Source organism: Hydractinia symbiolongicarpus, chromosome 15 (genome assembly GCF_029227915.1).
Source record: "Hydractinia symbiolongicarpus strain clone_291-10 chromosome 15, HSymV2.1, whole genome shotgun sequence".
NCBI lineage: Eukaryota > Metazoa > Cnidaria > Hydrozoa > Anthoathecata > Hydractiniidae > Hydractinia > Hydractinia symbiolongicarpus.
In genome coordinates, this window is record NC_079889.1 from 10,424,046 (window position 1) to 10,449,265 (window position 25,220).

Consider the following 25,220-nt stretch of genomic DNA (forward strand, 5'->3'; position numbering starts at 1 on the left):
AAATTTTTTGTTGACCCAAAACATTAAACCGTCCTCATTCTCGTTACCAACTGATTTTTTTTTGATTTGACAAGTTTTAAGACCGGTAAGGTTTTTCTTCATAACTAAAGGAGAAAATGCAGGCAAGTAAAAACTGAACTTAACGCAAAATTTAAAGGTTTTCTTTTTTGGGAAAAACTAAAATGCTTGGTTGATGCTTGTGTCTGAATTTTAATTATTCTGATTGACGTGATACACATAGTAAAAAGAACAATCTTGTCGGACTTTTTTAAAATGACGTTAATTTTCGCTGCATGGTGTTACCACAAAAAAACCACCCAGGCGCACAAAAAGGACCGAAATTTTAGAATTTTTTACAGTGTACCACATTTTAGGATAATAATTTTCGTAATTACAATCGCATGTGTTTAACTAATTCTGCAGATATACCGCTACAATCTTGGTCAAAAAAAATGGTGGGGCCAAACAGCTAATTTTATATTTCGCCACAAAAAGTAATTGCGTAGGTTATTTCCATACTAGATTCGTACACTTTGAAACTTGTCAAAGTCAACGTTCAGAGTTAGACTTAAAACTTGGGTCATAGGTTAAGTTCAAGTTCCTAAAATGTGCTGATTTGACATCAACATGGCTATTTTTCACGAATTTTGTGACCTTCGTGGGCCTTGAAGTGGATTTCGGTGTACGGGCGTCCTAGAGAATGTAACTAGCAACTTTCCAACAGTATCTGCGTGGCATACGTGTGTGCAAAAGTGGCGACATTGACTGTATCTATATAATTAAAAAATAAGGAAAAAAACACCTTCAATATTATTGTCCAAGATTGAAGCTACTAGCAAGTTATTTTTAAAGTTATGAGTTCATAGCTGCATAAATATTTTGCGCAAATGCATTTTGGTTTCATACTGAAAATTCTTTCTGTGTTTCTTCTTTAATATATTTATAATTTTATATATTTATAATTTTTATTTTCAGGGAAAGTATTTAAAGTTATATTCGGATTCTACTCTCTGCTGTTCATGTGAAAACGGTACAGAATACGTTTCGTTGTAGGATAGCTTCGTTAAAATTCAGTTCTATTTGATGAAAAGTTATGTTCTTCAAAATGTAAAAAAAAAATTCAGTCGGAAATTCGCCTGATAAAGCCGATAGCCCCTTTTGAAGCGCATTCAGTTCAATTGAAATCTATGTAAATCTCCATAATTTTTCATTGAAAGTATCAAAAAGCGAATAAAAAATCTATATTATAATGCCCGTAAACGTCTGTCCGTCCGTCCGTATGTCTGTCACGCAAGATGGTAGCTTAGCTGCGACGGGCGAAACCGTGGATTTTTCCACGGGCTAACGACTAGTACATTACAAATACACGTGTAGCCATTATTAAATTCACTTTTTTTTATTTTCAGTTAAATAAAAAGAGATGAAGAACAGAATAGAAGAAATATTGCTGAAGTTTAATGTGACTGCTGGAAACCTATTTGTTTAAGGCTATGTTTACATGAAAACATTCAGAGTAGTGGTTTTTGTATTTTTTTTTTACAACAATGTGTGGGAAAATATCCTACTTTATTTCTTAATATTTCTCAAACAACAAAAGTAATGCTCAAACCCTTTGCACACTTTATAGTACAGGCACTTAGCTTTGAGGTTATAGCCTCCCACTTTTCTTTTTTAAGACGTGAATAATGCGTTGGAAAATGACTAAAATAACCCACATATAAGGTTCAGCAATCTTCCCCCCTCCCTTCACTTTGAAATAGAATGGTTACGCACAAGGTCAAGTAAAATCTGAACCCTTCATAACGAGTTTAATAATCCTCAGCGCAGACGTAACATGCGCCTATTTAGGGTAGTCTCAGTCCGGTAAGCTACCTTATTTGTACTAAATTTCGAGATATTAAGTTTTGTGCAATGAAGATGGACATATTTTTTCTGCGTGGCGATATTTGCAAGTTTGAATTTTCTACATATACCAAGAAAAAATAGTCAAATTTAGAGTTTAGGCAAAGTATAATTGCAGTTCTTTTTGTTTTTGGAATTTATGTACTAAATCTCGGGCATTAACGGTCTTTTTCCCGCGAATGTGACACACTTCTAAAACCGCTGCTGGCTACGTGACCAAAAAAATGAGAAATAAGTAAAAAATAAAAACACGTGAAAACAAATTAACATAGCAATACAGAAGAAGAACTAACCAATCACATTAACAATACAAACAGTAGTGAAAAACAATATACAAAGTCTTCAACTTTTAAACCAGGTATATGACAAACTAATGGCCAATTTCAAATACTTTCGCTAGGATATTTGAGAGTCTTTTCTTACTTGTCATCTAAACAGAGTCCAACCCCAAACTCTAAAACACCTTATAGACTTCGTAGTAATAAAAAGTGATTGCATCCATGTTAGCTTCACATGATGCATTAAGAATCATCAAGCGAAAGATTATTTCCTGCTATTTTTGCGCATTTCAACATTCGTTACCTTTTCTATACCTTAGCCAAGACAGAGCTTTTTAAGTAAACGGCCTTGGCTGGGGTGATGTTCAGAATATTATGAATACGATTTTTCATTATTTTCCTTTTTCTGGTTTTAGTTTCGTCTGTCGATGACCTGAGTAGGACGGTTATATTTGCTGCTGCGGTCAAAATTAAAATGACTCTTCTTGTTGTTTAAAATATTTTCTCAGTGTCCAGTATTATAAATGAATTCCCATGTGAAGTTATTTGTTTTCTTTTCAACGATAAGCTCATTGGCTCTGGTACCGGCAGGAAAAAAGATGCTAGGATTTGGTGAGGAGATTCCCTGCAGGAATGTTTTGGGAAAAAAGAAGAGCTACTAAGGAATTTGGCAGAAGGATCTCTTCTTTCCTCGCCACAATTTGTCCTCGCCGCCATCGAGTTTCCTGTTCAAATAAAATGGAGAAGACCAGAAAAGGCAAGGAGATGGAGGGATTACGTAATCCTGGTTAAAAATTATTCTGCTGACGTCGCTAAAAATATCATAACAAAGATGGCGCTGTGTGAGCATATAATGCAAAATTCTGCCGTGATGGATCCTGCCTCAAGGTTGAAAGAATTAAACAATAAGGCAAATGATTTTACCTTTGATAATAAAATTCCAGTGAAAAGATATATTAGAAGCTCAAAAGAAATGGAAAGAATGGTATGGATATGGTTTCTTATCTGTCTTATATTTTTTGGGGGTTACAAAAATTTAAAGCAAATTTTTTTGGCTAGTTTTCGTTTCGTAACTAGATGGCTACACCTTTTCCTAGGCTGTATTTAAATTATTTCAAAATGTTAGTAAAGTATTGGGCAGGGTTAACTTGAAATATATTTTTCCAATTAAGGATAAACATTAAAGGAGGAATATTGTTAGCGTATACCATCCGTATTAGTAAAATGTATCTAGTGACAATGTGGCAACTCTGCTCGCCATATATCTTTATGGTTTTGACTAAAAGCCATCCCATAAAACAACTTCTCAAGAATGCAGGTGAACAGGCCGTTTTTCTGGTGTAAATCAAATAAGGACTTGACTAGGATAAAATGCCCTAGTTCCGTGATTTACGTCTTAATTCTGTGATGTATTTTTCCAGAAATTATTTCTAAAGCTTATTTTATAATTAAAATGGTCCTAATATATACTTGGCTACTTTAAACATTGCTGTACCTTTTTCTTTTGTTTAAAAAACAGGCACAACATAACCCTTGGTAAAATGAATTATCCAAGACGATCTGTTCTGTAAAGCAGAGCACATGTGGCGACTTTTTTTCTTAAAATATTCTCCAGTCTGCCTAGATTTGTAATAATATAGGTTTATTTTGTATTTAACGAATGATTACAATGGTAACAATATATAGATTAAATGTGATACCCCACAGGTGAAAATTTCTTATTCATGAGCGACCCCAGCGATGTTTACGCTGTCTGTTCTGTAAATTGCACAAATTTGAGTACTAGTGAAATTGGTAACATTGTACAGTACAGTCTGAATGTAAGCTTTCACACACGCTCAACTGACATGAATGATTACTTTCATAAAATACTATATGTCTTGAAGAAAATAATCACACAGCTAGAAATTAAAAAGATCAGGGAAACTTGAATAACAATAACTTATTTGTGACAATGTTGAGAATACTTTCGGCGCAAAGTCTAGAGAATTTGTAAACAAAAGCAATTAAAAATATAAAAATAAACTTTCCTGTACTATCCTAATTTTTATCTTAAAGGAATAAAAATATCTAATATTTTCAGAACATGTTTTAAATATATTGTTTATTACATAAGCTTTAAAACAATCTATTTTTGTAAAACTGTAACTTGCGTAAGTAATTGTGATGCAAATGTACAAAGACTCAAGAAACAAGCTTTATTATGATTTTTATAATATGTTTATAATATATCATTTTTATAATATATCATGTATATGTCATATTATATGACGGTGATGAATTTCTGTTTTTTTCTAGGTGAGAGGAGAATAACTTGCTGTATAAATTTCTAAACAAAACGATCTTAACTTGTTGTATAACTTTCAAAACAACACAAAAAACTTCTTGCTGCATATCTTTTTTAAAAAAAGTTTTTGAGCATTCAAGTATTTTTATTTTTTCAATTTGACAGCTAGTTATTTTTCTAATTCAAAACATATTTTTACAGGGAGGCAAATTTTTAATTTTTTTTGCACTAAAAGGTTATTAATTTCCCACGTGCGTGATTCAAAAATACACAGAAAATATGCTTGTCATAACAACCTCATCTGTTGTAGAGACAGTAATTCAAGAATTAAAAATTACATGCCTTGAAAGTATTTTTAGCTGGTAAAATTTTCCAATTACTCCGACGCTCTTTCACTACAATTTAATAACTTGATACACTGTCCTGTTTTAGCTTGCTGTGTAATTTTCAAAACAACAGATACTCTGTACAACTTTTTCAACAACAATTTGTGTGCGATATTTATAATCTTTCGCATTATTTTTTTGTGGAAAAAAGTTAGCATATAATAAAATATTAAGAAATATATTTTTTAAAACGTACCAAGTTTTAAAGATATAAGAAAAGATGCACAAAAACATTTTTAAAAACAATAGTTTCTGCATGATTTATTTTAATCTTTCGCGTAGTTAACAAATCATAAAATTTCGTTACTTTGCGCTAATGCGTGAGGATTTTATTTTAATAATTCAATAAGCTTTAACAATGAAACTTACAGTTATGAGAAAATAATTAATGGTATTGCAGGAAAAGATGTTGTATAGCGTGTACGCCGAAGCTTACATTTAGACTGTACTGTAGATACTAGAGATAAGCTCAGGATACTGTGTCCTATCCATCTAGTGTTGCCAGCAAAAAAGTTAGTGAGAAATGTGCATTCTTATAATTGAGACGTAATATGGATACTGTTTACTGTTGTCTGCATCTCAGAAGTTCTATGCAGAAAACTTCATTATTTCTTATTTTGCCTCTGCACTTGAGGGTTGCCTCTCATACTTGTGTGACCGCGCAAAAGGCTGTGTTATTTCAAACCCTGCCCCCTTACATAGCGTCTTCAAGGATACACAAGTCCAAGAAGGTATTTTTCATGGTGATCAATTACAGAAGTGTGATAGTTTAAGATGTCACAACTTTCTTATTGAGTTCACTCTAAAGCCGCCATTTTCTTTTTTAAATATTCTCGCCTCACATTTTTACAATGATATCCTTTTTTTGGTGTTTCTTTCTGTCTCTGAAAGTTGGGAGATTCTGTTAAGCTATTAGTTCATTTACCACCATTAAAAATTTTGCTAGTTATATTACTTGCGTTTTGCTGCACATAAATATCTCTTTTTTCAGATAACAAATTATTGACTGTAAAGTTATCGGGTTGTTTATCCCATTGACTTGTTTATAACACAGTGTTTTGCACAAAATTCTGCTTAAAGCTATAAAATGACAAAGAACAAACTTGATGGCACTTAAATCCACTTGCTTAATAGGCACAAGTTAAAAAGATGCTCTGTATATATATAATACTAAATTTGTGATTATGAAAACGGATGAATTATATATTCTGTAAAATCGCATACAGCTTTCTTTGTGATAAACTTTATTCACATTATATTTATTTTTTAGGCACTGGTGTATGCTACTGAAAATGAATGGGAGAATGGTTTCTTGCTTTACATGAAAATGATCACGTAAGTATAATGTTGATGTTAGATGTTATTTGAGCAAGTTGTTATTAGAGTGAAATTTGGCCTTGACGTTTGACTGAGATTATAAGGAAATATTCCTGATTTTCACCCTGGGGACAACAATGTTTCAACATCATACACACATCATCGTTATACCTAATTCTCTGTGGGCAAATAGGTCTTTCTTGACGTTAAAGCTAGGCCAGGCTATTTTATTTTAGATGAAATAATGCTAATACAAAATATATTTTCCTGTTTGCTAGGACTTTGAAAGTAACAATTTTACAATTGTTAGGTTTAAAAACCTTACTTTAAGTGTTTCTATATGTTTGTCTTTTGGAGGAAAATATACAATTTATATATATATACATATAAATATTGTTTGTTTTCTACAAGTAGTTATACGAAGTTTAATTAATGACTCCACTTATGATTCTTTCATATGGGTTGAAATTCTTATTGTGATCGAGGTTAAAACTTTTGTTTGTTTCCCACGTCAAAACAGCAATGCTTTGCTAAAATAGACAGAAGATCTTTTAAAATTTGTATTTTCGCTTTCCCTGTACAAATAGTTAAGCCTTGGTTGCAGAGAGAGAGGACATATCACCTTTTTTACCCATGCATTAGGTGCACTTATAAGAAAACATTTTCTTTAATTGTGTAGATTTAATATATATATATAGATAGATATAGTTAAAAATATAATTTTATAAATTTTTTTTGAAAAAAATTTTTAGTTTGCTTGTCGAGAAAATTCCAAAGCATGCTAGTTACAAAACTTTGTCACCAGATGACCGAGCTGTCATTAGGAAGGTAATTAAAATCATGCTATTGTTTAAAATGAAAGTGGTTTGTTATCATGACACTTTTACAAAAGGTTTACCAGTATTTTGGGTGAATATTGCGTTGTACACGTTAGATTGGTATTGAAGGAAACTGTCGACCTTGAACAGTGGTCACCAGCAATAGTACTTTCTGAGTTCAATTAATTTGAAAATTTTTATATAAATGCTGAAATGTAAATGTATATTTCAAATTGGGTATAATGTGATATTCAACTGGTATTTCAATTTTGTTATTGATAATTTATGTATACAAACTAAACTTTTTGTTGCTGTTCTTTTTTGTTTTAAGTATTTTTTTTTTATTTTTATCTTTACATGTTTGAATGTGGTTGTGGATTAAAATTTTCACTTTGCTCATGCATGTGAATTTGCTCTAGTTGAGGTTGTGAATGCAAAACCTTTACTTTAATACATTGCAACTTTAACGTGTTGATAGTAACACCAGTATATTGCCTCTTTTTTAGAGGTGCCAGACTGCATTTACTGCTGCAGAGAAATTAAAGAAGGCATTGAAATCTCAATTTCAGAAGGAGTATGACGATTGGTTAAAGAATGAAGAGGAAAGAAAGGTAAGCTAAAGAAAAAAGTTTAATAAGCTATAAACATCAAAATATGAAAATATTAGGACCTGTTAGGAAACATTACTATGATAAGTTTAAGAAAAACCTAGCTTGGAGAATTTGTTTTACTGATAGAAGACTGGGTGGGTTCGAAAAAATTAAAAAAGTAAATTGATAAATTAACATAATTTAACGTAAATGTTGCTGTAAAGCATTTAAAAACATAGACTGGACCAAAAAACATTTCTTATAAAGCATTTTCAGAAATGTATAACCCTTTTGGTTCTCTTCTCTATATTCTTTATTCAATACGTTTTCTATTTTCCCCATAAAACTTGTCACTTTTCCGTTTTTAGAGACAAGAAGAAGAAGAAAGAATAGCTCAGAAAAAAACCAAAAAGTCAAGTAATACTCCAGAAACTTCATTTCCTCTTGCACCTTCGGAGACACCTATTCCTAATGAGGTTCCTCCGATCACTACGTTCGGTGCTTACCCTAATATACCTGAAGTAGCTCCCAATAACGAGAGGGTCCAACCCTCAGCTCCCTCATCATATGAACCATCATCTCCACAATACCATGAACCATCTCTATCATATGAACCACAATTACCTCCGTCATACGATCAAGCGATGGATTACAATACTGTATCGGTTACAGAAATGAAACGAGAGGTGCCATCTATTGATCGTTCATCTAAACCTACGATAACGCCAGAAGTTATTCGAGATAAGAAACCACAAGATGCTATCTTCAGGCAAGGTTGGTCTTGCTTATTTTTACAAGGCTATTTAAGTTGCCAAGCTACTGCCCCCTTTAAAAATACACTCAGTGATGGACAAAAGTTACTACTTTTTAAAATACGATGATTTAGTATTTATTTTTCTGTCTATTTTTTTCTTTCTTATATTCCTTTCTATTCTTCAATTTCCAAGCGATAAAATTCGAAAAATTGTTCTTAAATTTCTTGTTTATGCAAGTGTAAAACGCTTACTACAAATACTTGAAACTCTCTTGAATGACTTGTGCAACTTGTGAGAGGAGTATACTTAGTGCGGAAAAAAATGTTGACTAAGTTACAACCTAAACAAAGGTTTATCTTTAAACTAAATACTTAACAAACTGCATTAGAGTTTCTTTCAAGTCATTAAATTTTAAAATCTTTGATTCTCGGCCCGATGAAGAATGGTCTATTTGAGTTTAATTTGATGCTTTTGATAAGTAAAAGATTCGTTTAAGGTTCAATGTTTAAAATTTTCCTAATCGAGAAATTTTGTGTTTTCAAATGCTTTTAACATTTCTCACTTGCGACTGCTTCTGTCAGCAAAAATTTCTGCACTTGAAGTATTTACATCATTGGATATTTTTGTTTATTGTTGTCTTTACATAGTAGTAGCTAGAGTCTTCTGTCACACCCTACCCAACAACAATTAGTGGTAATTTTCACTAATTGTTGTTCACCTGTTGCAAGATTTATTTACGAAAAGTATTAAACCCCCAAGAAAATGCCAAACATTCGGCTGTTTAACCCTGACATGGGATACGTTTAGTATTTTGTTTTCATATATTTAGATTCTTCATTAGATGGGAATCGTAAAATTATTATCTCATCAGATCTGGTACCTAAATTTCTTCAGCTGTCCTCTCGTAACACCAGACAGAACTTGGAAACGTGCGCCATATTGACTGGAAAATTGGTGGGTTAATACAAGGCTGGCCTATTTTTTATTTTTTAAAATCAAACTCAACGTTACCAGTCATAAACCATCTAGGTCTTTTCCTTAGCCACTAATTGAAACTGGAATTTTGCAGATTTCTTGGTCAAACAAGACGAGTAACATTTTTTACAACTTCGCTTCTAGTCTCAAAATAGATTCTGCATAACACACCTGGTTGTGCCGAAGCAATCTGCCACGCCCGACTCGTGTACCACTGAGTGTGAAGAGGAGCTGTTCGATGTACAGGACAAATACGATCTCATAACGCTAGGTTGGATACACGTAAGTATGCTTTATCGTTTATGATGAGGTTTTTATCGTGTTTTATCGCATTTATCGCGATTTAAATGTTTTGTCCTGTTGTTTGATGAATATTTTATCGTTTTTATCACAAGCATTTTTGTTGTTGAAGCATTTAGTTGGTTTAGTGAGTATTTTTTAGTGGTGTTCATGAATTCTGAGTTGTCGACGTTAAGTAGCTGTAGTATCTCTCAAACTTCTAAAAATTAGGAAAAAAACACTGGCCTTGCTTTCTTAAATCTCGTCGACAAAGAAACTATTAAACTCGCCTAAAAATATTTTGGGAAGTAAAAGCTAGGTGAGCGAGACAGGCTTAATAAATAATAATTTTGCTAATGAAGATATTATTTCGGTTTGTCTGTTCAGTATTCTTATTACTGTGGAAAGTTTATTATTTCTTGAACATGATAGTTTAGTACTAAACTATCATGTTCAAGAAATGATAAACTTTCCACAGTAATAAGAGGATTTTGCTCTTACGTTACAAGATCTATTCTGCAGAACTAGCCACCTATGTATTGTGTAAACAAAGATGAAAAAGCCCGTAGAGAAAAATGGTTGTACTGAGTTCTGGTTAAGCGAGACAGACTTATAAACAGAAGGGTTTTGTTTCAATGTAATGATCCACCTTTTTCTGTTATAGACTCATCCTTCTCAAACGAGTTTTCTATCCAGTGTTGATCTTCACACGCAGTGCTCGTACCAACAGTTGATGCCTGAAGCCATCGCTATCGTCTGTGCACCCAAATACAACACGTAAGTTCAATATATTCACACATTGAGATCTGGGATTATTCCGCGGAGAAACATTCCGGAATATAACATATACTGGCTAGCTAGTAGCTAGCTTATTAGGTGATTCGTGTTGTGTGATGCTATTTTGTTTCTCTGCTTCTGCTCAAACGATGCCGTTGCAGTATTTGAGCTCAACAACTCAATATTTGTATCAAAATGTGTGTGTGTCAGATTTTCTCTCTTTTTTAACGGGATTTAAGTCTATGTGTGGGCTTCTAATGCCAAACCTTTCATTAAATTACAAGATATCGTATCGTTCTAGAACTGGCATCTACCGATTAACACCAAACCATGGATTGAACTTCATCGCTTCTTGTTCTCAATCTGGTTTTCATCCTCATCCAAAAGAACCTCCGCTGTTTGAGGTGAGCATACCATTAAAATTTTTATATTGCTATTACTAAGTAATTCACACCGTCCCAGAGTATACATTTTATGCTAGTACCTCCTCATCTTTTTAACATTTTGCGTCTGTTCATTTTATCGACAAATTAAAAACATATTAGTTTCGCTAAAGTCTGTCTGTCTGTCTGTCTGTCTGTCTTTTGCCAGAAAATACCTGTGCTACGCACACTCAAAATAGCAAATGCGATAAATTTTTATCAACTTAGTTTTGAATCCCCGTTGCGCAAACGAAGGAAAAAGCAAACGAACTTGCTAGATGCAAGGGCGGTTCATACTTGGATTACCGCCCTCCCAACTCAACTGAGTACGTTTAAGATCTGCTTTGTTATTTTAGGACTCACCTTTAGTTCATGTTGAAAATGGCTTGACAACAGAGGTAGTGGATTTACGATAGAATAAAAGACAACTTTTGTAATGAAATATGATGAACACGTTATAACAGGTCTTTGTAAGCCCTGATTAAATTTTAAAGAAAGTCAGGAAACCCTTTAAATTTTATAATGACCAGTTTGGCCTAACTATTGAAATAGAACATAAAAATAATTTACTTTTGTTTATGATATCAGTTTCATTATAGCCTGTAGTGCTAAGAATTTTAAAGAGTAAAAATTCTCATACCCATAAAAATCAAATAAAAACCCTAAAAGTCACGATATGACCCTGAATTTGATCTAATAAATTCACTGGACACCCTGTTTAATCAAAATGGTGGCTATAGCAGTGATCAATTAAGCAAAGTGATGGCTTCGTTATTTACTTCATTATTTCTTAGAAATAGTAGGCTTAAATAGAATAGTAGAATGGGATATATATTACTAGATTTATTTTTATTCAGTCAATGATATAGAACAATTATTTGACTTCATGTCGCTTAAAACTGTGAAGATATATTGAAATTATGTTTTGTGTCGTTCTCTCAACAAGGTTGTTTCTCGAACTTTCGTTCTTTCATTACGAATCTGCCACGCAAAACATTACCAAATAAACACTGTGCGACCACAGATAAATTTCTGTTAGAAACAACTGACCATATACATACACTCCAAACCGTTCGGATAAAGAATTAAAAAATCAGATAGCTGTGAACTGGAAGTTGTTTATCGATGTATTTTTTGTGTTCGCCATCTTGAGCTAAATTAATGTGCTAAATTAAGTTTGATTGCTTGATTTAAAAATATGACGCAGTTTTTCTTTAGTAATTTACGCCAGCTGACAAAAGCTGACAAATTTTCAACATTACGCAATAATGTGACAGCGCATGTGCGGAAGTAACTATTGGCGAATATTGGTGCGTTTTGTTGTTATGGAGATTCGCCCGTCTACCTTACTTTTAAAATTTTTTGCTTACATAACTTTTGCCATATTTGGTTATACGCCAGCACTCGTATAAATATGAATAGTAAAGAATTGATGCTATAAATTTTGAGCAGTTTTTTAAGCTGACGTTAGCATTTTTTTATTTTCATCAATTTCAACTTTTTAAAGCACTTTTTGATAGCTTAAGCTTGGCATGTATCTTTCTTCTTGTCATAAATATTTTGACCAAAACATTAACTTGCTAATTGATTATAAAAAACCGTTGACCGTTGACTCTTGTTAAGTTTAATCCCCAGTTGTGCCAAAGACTCTAAGTGGGTGAATAGTTCCTGCTTAGCGATCAGCATGAGAAAAAAACTTTTACTCCAAAAGCATCCTGAATGCTTAGCATACAATTAGCACAGTTTAAGTTGGAAGATTTAAGAATCCGAACTGGTGTAAAATTCACGCCTGAGGTGCTCTTGTTTTAACCAAAATATCCAGAGGGCGGAATCCGCCGCCCACCCTGCCTGTTGGTTTAATATCTCTTCCTTTGGTATGCTGCATGACTATATGACACTGGCTTGACATGAAAACCCGAAGTTGTTTATTATAAAAGAACTATTGTCACCCGTAATGCATTTTTTGCCTGGAATAGTCATTTGGTTGCTATTTAAACAAAATTTAATGAACTATTAACTAATTAATTAATATAAAAAGAGAAGAAGAATGGCAGGTAAAACAAATTTAAATCTCGAGCTGAAATAAATTGCTAATCTGTTACGTTTTACTACGTTTGGGGTGTCGTAAAATCGACTCAACTATATCACATGGTAACAGCGCATGCGCAGTAACGCCCGCGCACTTTAAACTTTAGTTCGTCCGTTCACATTCTCTCAAACAATCGGAAATGAGAGTTATGCCGTGATGAGTTTTTTTCGAAGATATCATGTAAACAGTACTAAGCTTCTCCCTGGAGACAGAAGAGGTATGACTTAAGCAGGAAGAAGGATAACACGGTCTAAAATATTTATTTCTAAGAATTTGTTTGCTAGGTTTTAATCAAAAAAGTAAGGCATTAACATCAAAGAACATGTAAAGAAGGAAGCATTCTTGTCCGCAGAGCTTTTATAAAGTGTCTCGAATTTTCATTCGTATTTTCAGAACAATTTTTGTTGTCAAATGAGGAAAATGGTTGCTGCACCGGTACAAAACGATGTTAACTTAGAGCTGCGAAAGATATGAAATATATCAAAAACTTTTCACAGGCACGCGTTGTTGCCCTCAAGGGTAAGAATTTGATTTTTGATTTATTATGTTCAAATTATTTATAAAAAATAATTTGCAACTAGTGCGCACAAAAGTACCCTTATGTTTCGCAGTGCAAAAATTTAATACGCGTAAATTACGTCCAGTACTCACATTACCAACCTCGTCCCCAAGGCATCATGTATCTTTTCTGACATTTTGCAGGCCGGATATAAAACAGTCAGCAGGCGCTGGCAATAAGGTTGTCACATTACTACAAGCTCTATGACTGAGTTTAATAAGGATTAAAAAATAATAAATAAATAAAGAGCTAGCTATATATCACTCGGGTAAAAGGAAGTCCCAAGATTTCTTTCAAAATAGCAATTGCGGGAAGTTAATACCGTAAAATGCTCGATTAAGCGCCTAGGATGCGCATTTAAAATTTTGATTTTTTGGGGCGGCGCATATTTGAGAGGGGCAGTAAACGAGAGGGGCGCTTTTAAAGAATCTTATTTTCATGTTATATTAAAGCTCTTTTTTTAGGAAACTATAATAATAATGAAACATAACATTTCTGTGAGCGTAAATTTTAAGTTAAGTTTTCTCTACCTTAAAGAACACCGTTGTTTTTTAGTAAAATGTTTTTTTTCCTCATGTCCAAAGTATTCAAATAATTTTGCTTAAGTAATATGCTCAAAAACCACCCATGGGCGCTTAATTTAAAAGGGCGCTTGTAAATATCATTACGAAACAACGTGGGCGCATAATTGAGAATTTACACTATCTCGATGGTTAAAAATGTTTTTAGTTAATATTTACTTTCTATTTACTTTATCGTTTTTTTTTGCGTTTTTTTTTTTTTTTTGCTTTTTTTGCGTTTTTTGTATATTAGTTCATTTTTGGTGCAATTTAATGTTACGGATGACACGAATACTGTTTTTTTAGGGTTTAGTACACGTTCTTTTAAAAAGTTAAGCTACACTTTATATGAGGCTGGGAGTTCAGGTAAAAACAATAGATCCATTGTTTAAAACAATAATGAAATATTCATTCTCATTATTCACAAGTCTTTCAAGTTTCACAAGTAATGTATCTGTGTTTGAAACTCGTATGCTAAACCACTATGCCTGTTGCTACAATACTTGCGTTTCGGCACGTCATAAGTCGTGCCAAACCGCGACAAATTAGAAAGTGCGGAAGCCGAATTTGTAAAACCATCGAAAGCTTTTTGTCGGGTAACTCGCACACAATACGCATTTGTCAAAAGTTAGGATATCTAGTGAGTTGGTTATTTTTTAAATCTTAGCGCAATTTTTTTAATATGTACATAAGCTTAATAAAACTTGCCACCGCAACCCTTCTTTTTTAACGCTTAAAATCAGCTGTGATAAAGTAATTTTTGTTAATACCAACTGGATTTAAAGTTTCCTTTTCACACAAATAATTGCACTGTTTCGCTTTTTACATATAATATGGGATGTTCGGGTTCGCTAAGAACAAAAAATATCTTAAAGACTATGCTAAAGTAGCTACACGTAGAAACCAAATACAGTATTTCTGTATTTTACAACTAAACGCTATAAGAATCATATAAGGTATATAACTCAAATCATTAGACACAAGAAATTTCAAAAATCTATTTCTTATGTGCAGCATTGTTGTTTGCTCTTTTTGTCTCTTATCTTATCTTATTGCATATGGGCAGTAAAATGAAGACGGACGGTCCTGGAATCGAGGTTGTCTTTTGTGTGGTGTGTGCGTGTCTTTTAACGGCCCTGGTTTCTTGGCGAAACACCTCTACGGTCCATTATTGATTGGTTTGCATTCCGTGCAAAGTTCTTCACTATCAAATTACTTTATGTGACGTGTTAATGGAGATCTCAGACAACAGGGTGCCGTCTGTTCTGTCACGGTTTGTTTACGTTGCTAACGTCAAACCTTACGTTCACTTCAAATTCGTGATTACACCAGGTGGTATGGAATCGCAGTAGTCATGTATTTCATGTACATTACAGCCAAATTTTTTATGATTGCAGCATTCGTCAATGTAGTTTTGATCAGTCGACTGATAAGGAATTGAATGACGTGTTCTTAAAAATGTATGTGCTCTTTTCTTTTCCACGAAGTTGGAAACTAAAAGAAAGAAAAAGAGGTCTAGATATAATCTTCATCTCCGTGAAAGTCTAATACTTACGCTGAATTAGGCTAGGTCTGCGTAATGTAAGAAAATTTGAACCCTTAAAGAACGGCCTTTGAAATGACCCCCTCTTTTCAGTCAACAAAATGTCTCGAAATTTAAGCCGCGATTGATGGTTGAGCACAAGACCTAGATGGTTCAGGGTTAGAGCCGTTGGGTAGCCCAACTTATTCTCTTTCTAAAACATTTAAAAAAATGTTAAATCCCCGTAATTAGTAAAATTACAAATCATTGTCTATATAAATCCTTATTAATTGAACTTAACTACACAGTGCGAAACTAATAAGCAGGTTTAATCAAATGTTATAAAAACCGATGGCCAAATTTTTAAGGTCCTTTAAAGTTTTGCAACTGTGGTATTTTTAATGATATGAATATTATAAAGCAAAAAGCAGGGCAAACAACAATTACCAACGAACGTTGTCAACGAAACACTTTGTCCCTTCAAGCATACACAATAAATAATATTACATTACACGAACTTACGTCATTGCTATATTTAGTAACCGTGTAAGCTTGTATAATTCTGATAGATAGATGCGAAATATTTCATCTTTTGAGATGTTCTTGACATATTGCTAATAATGACCATGCGACTTTCTGTCGGCCAGAATGGTAAATGATAGTTTAATAAGAAGCTGCCAAATAAATGTTATTAGGAATCAAAGAATAAAGATGTTAGCTGGACGTTATGCAATAAAAAGCCTGTTTTGCAAGCTAATAAGTTTTGGCATCCAAAGGCGTCCAGACACTTCTTATAGGACGATTTTATATGTCACTAGGATAAGTGGCCATTACACGCGATTTAAGGATGTCACTTGTGAAACGCCCACAGAAGGATTGTTTTCTATAATGTGTCAAAGAATGTTTCACGAAACAGTGGAAAAAGGATCACTAGAATGTCATCTAAAATTTTAAGGGGGGCTCATAACATTGTATGGTTTGCAGTAACTTACGAGCGACTACATAAATTACTCATCCGGAAAAAAATGCAAATTTTTTTTTTTTTTATTAAAACTACTTGGCGTTCAACTTTTTTGACTTTCAAGAAACACACTATGTTTGTTGCCATACCAACAGAAATTTGCCTTGCTTAGTATGTGTCTCGCTAGCTGTAATTTAAGGTTTATTAGGCAGTCTGCTTAGGTGCAAATATACGAAAGCTGCCCCCGGAAAGATTGAATATTCTATGGGTAATTTCCTACTAAAAACACGCGTAAAGTTAAGAGTGAAGAGGAAAATTTGTAGTGTCTACACAAAGAGGCAACCCTGGTTGAAAAATTTTGTAAAATGAAGTGTTCATGTCATCCTAAAACGATCTACGGAATAAGGAATGTTTTTTTGGTTTATTTTGTCCCTATTTTTTCGGAGAGAAGGAACGGTTGCAACGGGCTCACATAACAACACACGTGACAAAATTAACCACTCACTCTCAACACTTGGCAGCTTTGTTCGAACTGTCGGTTTATGGTATCGACAGATGATACGGAAGAACAACATCAAGGTTTTTGTGTTGCAGATTCGGTACTCTTTGTCAAAACCGCGTTTCTTTAACAACCTGTATATCCCTCTCCCAGTGACTTCATTGTGCGTGAATAAAAACACAACAGCAAGAATAACTACCAGTGGTTGGTTGACTTTCATTTTCTAAAACAGAGAAATTATTATGAGGTTTTGTTATGGTTAAAATATCAAATTTATATCTTGACGCATTGGTTCCCATAGCAGTTGGCAATCACACAAAAAAAAGGTTTATAGAACCTTTAGCATCAATAATAACTGTAATATAGATACATACTAACCACAGTTAGATGCTTCTTACCTGTTGTCTGTGTGTGTGATTTCGTTTTTTTCTTTTCGTTTTTACCTCTGCTCATTTAAAGTATTGGCTTGAGTTGAATAACTACTTCATAATTCCTTTGTCTATTTATGGCTGTGGCCAGACGCGTCATCGACCCCCGCGTTTCTTTTAGAAATTAGCTGGATACGTATTACAATTCTGATTCAGTTCCGGGGTTTCAATGCGTTATAATATTGTAATCTCTCTGTACACAGTACATTATTCTGTATAGTCTTTTGATCTGAAGGTAAACAGATATCTTGTTCAAATGAACTTACTTCGGATGTACCCCTGTTATGATTTTATCTTTCTGCTCGATCACAAGTTCACACAATTGTTGTTATAACGCTAAATATTTCCACGGATTCAAAATTTCAATCCTTAATGTTATTATTTCCTTGAGCTTATTAAGTACATACGTCGCAAATGTCACTTCTGTAATGAAAGACTTTCTTTAAAGCTTCTTCTATTTTAAACGTGATTAAGAAAAATGACTCTCGTTAGAGCCTCCCGGGCGTCTCAATGAATGCATATTTATGACATCAAAGGGGCGGTTACATTAATTTGTTTATAGTTTTTAGACTTTGTAAGGTAGTGCTGTGTCAATAGAAAGTAAATTCGGAATAAACGAAAAAAGCTGTTGGGATACTTCTTTTTATAATTTAAATCGAAGAAAATAATATTAAAAGTTATTTTATTCAACGAATTTCTCGATTTAGGGTTTTCATGGCTGGACGCGCTTACTTATACGGAGTATTTTAAGCAAATATAAAGTGTATGAGTGGAAATACTTATCAGCCGGAACCGAAAATACAAGGTTAATCTCAGCGAATAAAGGAACTGAAAAGACAAATTTAAAGGATTTTTGAATGATTAAAATAAGATTTCAGGAAAAAGGTAGTGATTAGCGATCTCAATGTGCATTTAATAAAAAGGATAAAAACATTTCCCTTTAGATACGAAAAAACACCCACATCAAAACCTTTAAATTCCAAAGCAGGTTTAAGGTGTATTTCAACGGAAACACAAAAGGGTAAGGTACACAACTTGGGTCAAGAAATTATTCAGAACCCTTTGCTTTTCCTTTCTTTGCTGTAGGCGTATTGTCCTTTTGTAACAACCTGTGGTGTACATAGAAACTCAAAAATGACGTTAAGCGTGGGCACATAAACGTTTGACTGACTTGCACTATCATTCGTCGCGGTTTTTAACGTCGGAACCATGAAAAACATGTTTCTGCCATTGTGGCAAAAAAGTTTCACCTCATTGTGGGTATTACAAACAGTACTTGTCCGTCCTGTCATTGCTCGGGCGTGTGTGCGGTGCTTTATTATTCTTCAGTCATTCCACAGACGTGTGTGCGATGCCTTATTATGCTTGTGATAATCAACGAGTTGTTTTTGTTTCTTTGGCAGGCCCTGCTTAACACGTCTAGACTTCCGTTGCAAGCTGTTAGTTGAATTGGGAAGATGAATAGATGGATTGTGACGACAGCCTCAGATCAAATCAATTTTTTGCAACGTGACAGTTTGTTATTATTACGTTAAAGTTTTGCCACAAGAATAGATTTTAGAGAGTGTATTGTTGAAAGTTTTTTGCCGGTTTTATGTCAGTCGATTAATTACTGTATAACAAAATATTTAAGTAAAAAATAACCAGGCCATCGCAAGAAATAGAGTAGTAACTAGGGGTTACCATGGACTAAATTTAGGCAAATTCTTCTGGTCAGAGCCTAGCCAACTTGTTTTAAAATTAATGAAAAGATAACGTCATCAAAGAACCTTTCAACTCAAATATTTTTACAATTTTGTTTGAAGAAAAAATGTATATGGACTGATGAATGCTGACATTAATAAACGTGTTCCTCTGCTTGAATGGATTTTCCCACGGGATGTACAGCTAGTCTTAATAATAAACCGATTATCTACTGCAATTTAAATGTTCTAGTACATTCCTTACTGCAGTTGCTAGGGTGGGATCAACAAACCCAGAATATTTGTTTATTAAAACAATTTAATAAGAACAATAAGGCTGGAGAGTGCTATAAAATAAGAACAATATATGGACAATGGTATTGCTAGCAGTTTAATGATTCTTCATTACATTCTGAAAAAGAACACACAAGGAATACGCGGGAAAGTATATCTTTTAAGGCAGTAATTATTTCTCAGATAATCCCTCACTAAAATATTGAGACAGTGTCACTTTTTCGACTATTATACGAATTTTACGAAGAGAATCAACTTCCGAATCCTCCTCTGTGGTGAGACTACTAAGGTGCTACTCTTTCAGATGCGTAAGCAATGTTTAAATTGCTCTGTTTGCACTTTCTAACACGTCAAATTTTCGAAATAATCCATGTAAAAGCCCACAAATATGAGAAAAATGGCCATGCTTACGTCAGCAACTACTGGCACATTTTGAGAGTGGGGATTTAGCCAGGTAATGACGACAAATTTTGAAAATGAGTATAATAATAGGCTATAGAACTACGTTTGGGGACAAACTTAAAAGTTTGACGCCTCGTCTCAATATATATTTGTCATTGTTTGTTTTACATCACAAATATCCGTACTGTACTGTATAAAATCAAGGAAATAAATATATTAGAACAAAAAAAGAATATTTTTAAACTTAAGCGTGCGGAAGAAATAAAAACTCCGTAAGCTGAAGTTAAATTTTTCGGTTTTTAGAACAAAAGTATAAAACTGTGTGTTTCTTCATGTTTCTTCATGTTTTGCAACAACCCTTTACACTCTCTTAAACATAATTTAGGATATCAATACTTTTTTTTGAGAGTCAATTGTATTCTTAAGAGCCACTTCCGAGCAGCTGGGCTATTTATCGGATAACGAATTGCAAACCATCTCAAATTTGATCACACCCTTTTGTCTACTCAGCGACACTTGTACATATACAATAACAATTGTACATAGATGTGTCAATTTTACGATTTATTAATTTTCGCGAAAAACCAATTCTTTAAGCGATTTCTTTTAAAATTATTATTTCGAGTAAATTGGTCCCTGCAATTTTAAGCACTATTTTTTCACAATTAATCACAATAAAAAAACCTTTCCTGAATTTCATGAATTATAATAATTATGACGTCATCTAAAATTTTATAATGGTTCTATGCTCTTTAAATAAGCATATTCAGATAGAATATTAAATTATCATGACAAAACTGGAGTTGTTAAAGCAATATAATATTCTGGTTGGATTTTATTTAGATTTGAAGAAAGTAACTATTTTGAAAACGAGGCTATTCTTAGTAAGCTCGGCTACATTAAGGGTTTGACCGTAACTTTCAGCTCGAAATTGAGGCGCTTAACGAACAGAAATATTTACGAAATTAGGTAACTTGTTCTACCTTTTGCTAAGGAACTCAGGTTTAAGAATCAATTTCAGTATCGACCTCTTTTAGTGAGTTTGACTTAATTAGGAAATTCGGGAAAGGTCTATTTTGCAATCATTCACATAAAATATTCTTAGCAAATAGGCTCTTACAGAAAATTATGGCTATTTCAATTTCATTATTCGTGTATCTAGTTACAATGGTTCAAGTCAAGACCAACTTTCAGGTCTTCACATTTATCCCCTTCACACCTCAAACGCAACACATCAAACAGCATGACATTGTGCTTCGGAGAACTTACTGACAAATACAACTCACAGTACCACGGTACAATGTCAATATTCTCCGTCCTTAGCAACCTTAACCCTGACTTTAAAAATAATGTAGATAAGAGAAACACCTGTAACAGGTTTTATATAATACTAGCTACTTCATAAAGAGCTTTGCAACTCAAAATAAAGACGACAATTGGAATATGTATTTTTCGTCTCTTGTGTAAATAAACAACAACGTTTAAACAAAACAACAACAATAAATAAATCTGTAATATCTAAAAAAAAAAACTATATTATAATCCATTTTTATATTATATATTAGTTATCTGTCAATATTGGTTTATTATCGCATATTTCTCTATTCATGTAGCTAAAATAAGCAGGATATTAATGCAGAAAAGTCTGTGGGGTCGTTTGCCCAATGTCGTTCGTAAACATGAATTTGGCATGATCGATATGTTCTGGATTTCTTTCCATCTTGAGCCAGACTAGCTTAAACATAACATTTCCCTGTGCCACTAATCGTATCTCTTTTGCGTCTATTTCTTGTAGAAAAGAATGGAGTCACAGTAGCCATGTATTTCATGTACGTTACAGCCAAACTTTTTATGATTACAACATTCGTCGATGTAGTTTTGGTCAGTCGATTGATATGGAGTCGAATGTCGTGTCTTTAAGAATTTGTGTGCGCTTTTGTTTTCTATGAAATTTGAATCTGAATAAAAGAAATAAAAACAAGTCATTACGATAATAGGATAATTAAAGGATAAACTATCCCAAAAATAGCCTAACTTGTTGAAAAAGGGAGGGCCTGCACGTAATTTTGTTGTTGACAATCTCATGGGAACTAGTCGCCAATGAGATTGTTGATATAAACTCAGTCAAGTGTTTCCAGCTTTCATGTGAATATAAACTAGCAAATGTGTGCTTAGAAGATTATTTTTAAAACTCGTGGATAAAAACAAACAAAAAAACATATCTATATTATGCCCTGGTGGAAAAATTGTTGAAATTTTGAGCAGGTTATTAAAGAAAATTTAAAAGAGGTTCCTTATTCAGTGTTTAGTCCATGCTTTGCCCTGAATTGGTTACCGCGTGTGCGCTTTCACTGTATCTTGCCATTCACGAGGCAGAATTTTAAATTTTTCTTTCATTCTCGAGAAAATACTGCAGTATTTTTGCGTAAGTAACAAAAAGCATGAACACCTAAATTTAAATTCCCAATTTTTTCTGATATTAATGCCATGCAAGGTTTGTTTAATTCTATTTAATAATCTTCACAAAATTTCCTCGCCATGATCAAAAACTAGAGGAGGAAACGTAACGTCAAAAAGAATCGTGAGATTATAACTTTTTCAGACATATTAAAAACACAAGCATGAATTTTTCGCAGTGTAAAATAACAAAAACTAGCTATCAAAATATTTGATCAAAATTTCGATTGATTAACAAATATTAGTCAGCCTGAACGCGATATCATTTTTTTTATCAGTATGTTTACTTTCTTTGAATGACATATCGCCGTAGTAGAAGCGTCATTGAAAAAATTTGCAGGTAGCGTGTTAGAAAATAAAAAGTACAGTGAGATTCTCATTGACCATCACTAAATGACTCATTGGCTCTCTCAAATTGATAATTATGATAATTATAATAAATATAACATAACATCTGATTTTTTTAGATTACATTTTTTCACACAAGCGTTTTGCCTAATGTATAAACTTAGGGTCAAGCTATAAAATGTTTTCATTTTTAAGTCTTCTCCACTTTATCCTCATAAAACTCGTATCTCATATTCCTGCCAGCTGTATTTGTTTGTTTCACCCATATTGCCTTTATTTTTTCTCAGGAACAACACGAAAATTTCATTTTTTAATAATTGATGATAAAGGTTAATTACATGGTTAATTACATGATAAAATTTCGAATAACAACATTCCCTGCAATATCTTTTTCCGTGACCGCACGTGCCACCAATATTTAATTAAAAATGTAAAACTTTATTTGGATTTCCTATTGATCCAAATATTGTTGAATGATATCGAAAGATGTTCAAGTCAAGTTGATGTACTGCGGAAAAACATTCACCTTCCTACGCTTAATTTTTTGTGATCTATCTCATTGCAAATCGATTTTTATCATTATGTTCATCGTACATTTGTCTAGGTGTTCACCAACATGGTAGCTGCAAGTAGCGATGGGCGAAATCTAGTAGTTTTTCCACGGGCTAACTAGTAGTGATATACAGAAATTTGCACGTCGCAGCAATGTCGATAAAAATATATCGCATTTTTTATTTCAAACTTAAACATTTCGTGCGTGGTTTAGCTTAACCCGGTTTTGGCCGACAGACAGACCACGGCTACCATTATAAAGACGTAACCAAATACATATCATTTTTCGCAAATAAACTGTTTAAAATGCGCAAAAGTCTGAAGCATATGGGAAGGTATGATCTTCTGCGGTGGACGTATAACTGCATGATAGGTATCAATTGAAAGTACAGCATAAATTAATGGCCTTCGTTCGTGAGAATTTTTGTTAAAAATACCAGCAACGTAAAAAAAACACCGAAAAAACAGTTTTAAACACTAATTATTTAAGGAGATTTTTTAACCAGTAAAAGCGTATTCTTTAAAGTTAAACTTTAATCAGACTTACCTTGATCTAACTTGGCTGTTGGCTTCTCAATATACACGTGTTGTGAGCAGATTATTCGTAGAAAGAACTGAAAACTTCTGGAATTACATATCCTGTGTTCCCTCTCTAATCCGTGGGTTTTTAAAACAGCAAACATCGGAGATGAAGTTACGAGTGTGTTAACCAGTAGTAACAATAGGGAAGCATTTATTAAACGTACGATTGCCATATCTAAATGAATAACTATGCAGTTTTATTCAAAGTTTTGTACTGTATTCCCACTTTAGCTGCAAAACAAGTTTTAATGCCTTAGGTCACTAAAAACAAGAAGATTATCCATACCAGTAGATGCTTACTTTGGCTTTAAAGATCTAATCTCAAACCCACTTGGCTTTGTGTTTCGCGTATCGCACGCTTTTAAAGATCTCTTACGTAGAGGATATGTCAACAATACAAACCCCCTGTTTCCTCCTATCATTGTTTTAACGTGTTGTTTTAATGTAATTATTAAAACGGGGGTTTGTTTTTGTTTTAAAAACAGCTGTGCCGCAAACGTATACGATTCACGTGTAATCTTCTTGAATAAGCAAATATTCCGTTTTTTATGGTTTTGTTGCTTTAAAAGGATGTCCGAGACAATATTAGAAATTTTTGAAATGAAAAGAATTTCAAACTTTAATTCCAGGTTTGCAAATCCTCTGAAATTGCACCCTATATCAACTTAATCTTTCTCAACTTCAGTAATACAAGTGAACATATTGATGTGAAACAAAAACGAAATATCTCCAAATAAAGAAGGCGATTTCTTTCCTGCCTTCTTTGGCTCTTTTAATTCTAAATACTTCATAACAGATTTAAAGTTAATATGAGAAGATAGGTATATTTTTATACTAGGTGCTGTAAAGATAGAATAGGGGTTACTCTTTGAAACGCAAATCTAGAAAATTGAATATGGCTATTTAACAATTTGAAGTTTGAGACTTCGCCCAACTGATTAACATTCTGAATTCTCACTCAATTCACCGTTAAGAAATTAATTAACTTTTCTAATTCTCGTGCTCCACTTAACTGCTCCACAGCTTAAAATTGAATTTTTATAGCGTCAAGTAAATAGGGTGGGGATCGTTAGAGGTACGTTTTTGAAACTTTTAACGTAAAGTGTATGCTATAAAATTTTCTTTTATTCTCTACGAAATAGTGAAAGCAGATGTATAAACTAAAAAGCTAACAGACATCGTTACTTTTGAAGTTAAAATGTAGCCTACTTATGTCAAGTACCGAGCAATTTCAATATGTCTGGCTTTCTAACAATAACGAAATATGTCGCGTCTAAAAGTACTGTAGAGCCATCCTTTTTGCCACTGTCACTTTTAGATTAGTTTTGTTTCAAGGAGATTCAAAATTCTTCAGATGGTGATCATTTGTGTTGATAAATAGTTAAGTGATACTTGAGAAGGGTTACAGTTTACACACTAAGATGGAGCGCCTCGATGGAGCACCACGATAGAGAGCACGCGTTTGCTTGTTTTTACTTATATGACAAGTTAGCACGACT

General features: G+C 33.3%; 3 protein-coding genes across 4 annotated transcripts; 1 reads left to right on the forward strand and 2 right to left on the reverse strand.

Moving 5' to 3' along the window:
- The first annotated feature begins 2,704 nt into the window (after window positions 1–2,704).
- LOC130628712 (STAM-binding protein-like) lies at window positions 2,705–11,707 on the forward strand. The gene is made up of 11 exons (XM_057441696.1): window positions 2,705–2,761; window positions 2,812–3,165; window positions 6,124–6,188; window positions 6,923–6,998; window positions 7,495–7,599; window positions 7,947–8,352; window positions 9,163–9,287; window positions 9,453–9,590; window positions 10,252–10,364; window positions 10,666–10,768; window positions 11,143–11,707. The coding sequence occupies exons 1-11, from the start codon at window positions 2,705–2,707 to the stop codon at window positions 11,200–11,202; spliced, it is 1,602 nt and encodes a 533-aa protein (XP_057297679.1). The 3' UTR covers window positions 11,203–11,707.
- A 3,164-nt stretch (window positions 11,708–14,871) lies between these two features.
- LOC130628770 (uncharacterized) lies at window positions 14,872–19,301 on the reverse strand. Its single transcript, XM_057441777.1, has 3 exons — window positions 17,375–19,301; window positions 16,983–17,199; window positions 14,872–15,488 (listed from the first exon to the last, which is right to left on the reverse strand). The coding sequence occupies exons 2-3, from the start codon at window positions 17,194–17,196 to the stop codon at window positions 15,301–15,303; spliced, it is 402 nt and encodes a 133-aa protein (XP_057297760.1). The 5' UTR covers window positions 17,197–17,199; window positions 17,375–19,301; the 3' UTR covers window positions 14,872–15,300.
- A 1,923-nt stretch (window positions 19,302–21,224) lies between these two features.
- LOC130628771 (uncharacterized) lies at window positions 21,225–24,074 on the reverse strand. Of its 2 annotated transcripts, none has more exons than XM_057441779.1 (3): window positions 24,022–24,074; window positions 23,687–23,896; window positions 21,225–21,740 (listed from the first exon to the last, which is right to left on the reverse strand). In XM_057441779.1, the coding sequence occupies exons 2-3, from the start codon at window positions 23,892–23,894 to the stop codon at window positions 21,565–21,567; spliced, it is 384 nt and encodes a 127-aa protein (XP_057297762.1). In that variant the 5' UTR covers window positions 23,895–23,896; window positions 24,022–24,074; the 3' UTR covers window positions 21,225–21,564. The 2 variants fall into 2 exon arrangements, with proteins under 2 accessions (XP_057297762.1, XP_057297761.1); XM_057441778.1 differs by having other exon boundaries at window positions 24,008–24,071.
- Between the last annotated feature and the right edge of the window lie 1,146 nt (window positions 24,075–25,220).

Bases quoted from the DNA above. Each gene is read 5' to 3' on its own strand.
- LOC130628712 (XM_057441696.1), top strand. From the start codon at position 2,705: ATGAATTCCCATGTGAAGTTATTTGTTTTCTTTTCAACGATAAGCTCA. The intron at 2,762-2,811 runs GTACCGGCAGGA...GATTCCCTGCAG, and splicing joins CGATAAGCTCATTGGCTCTG to GAATGTTTTGGGAAAAAAGA. The intron at 8,353-9,162 runs GTTGGTCTTGCT...TCATATATTTAG, and splicing joins AGATGCTATCTTCAGGCAAG to ATTCTTCATTAGATGGGAAT.
- LOC130628770 (XM_057441777.1), bottom strand. From the start codon at position 17,196: ATGAAAGTCAACCAACCACTGGTAGTTATTCTTGCTGTTGTGTTTTTA. The intron at 15,489-16,982 runs GTGAGTGGTTAA...TCTTTCTTTTAG, and splicing joins AAAGCTGCCAAGTGTTGAGA to TTTCCAACTTCGTGGAAAAG.
- LOC130628771 (XM_057441779.1), bottom strand. From the start codon at position 23,894: ATGGCAATCGTACGTTTAATAAATGCTTCCCTATTGTTACTACTGGTT. The intron at 21,741-23,686 runs GTAAGTCTGATT...TCTTTTATTCAG, and splicing joins AACAGCCAAGTTAGATCAAG to ATTCAAATTTCATAGAAAAC.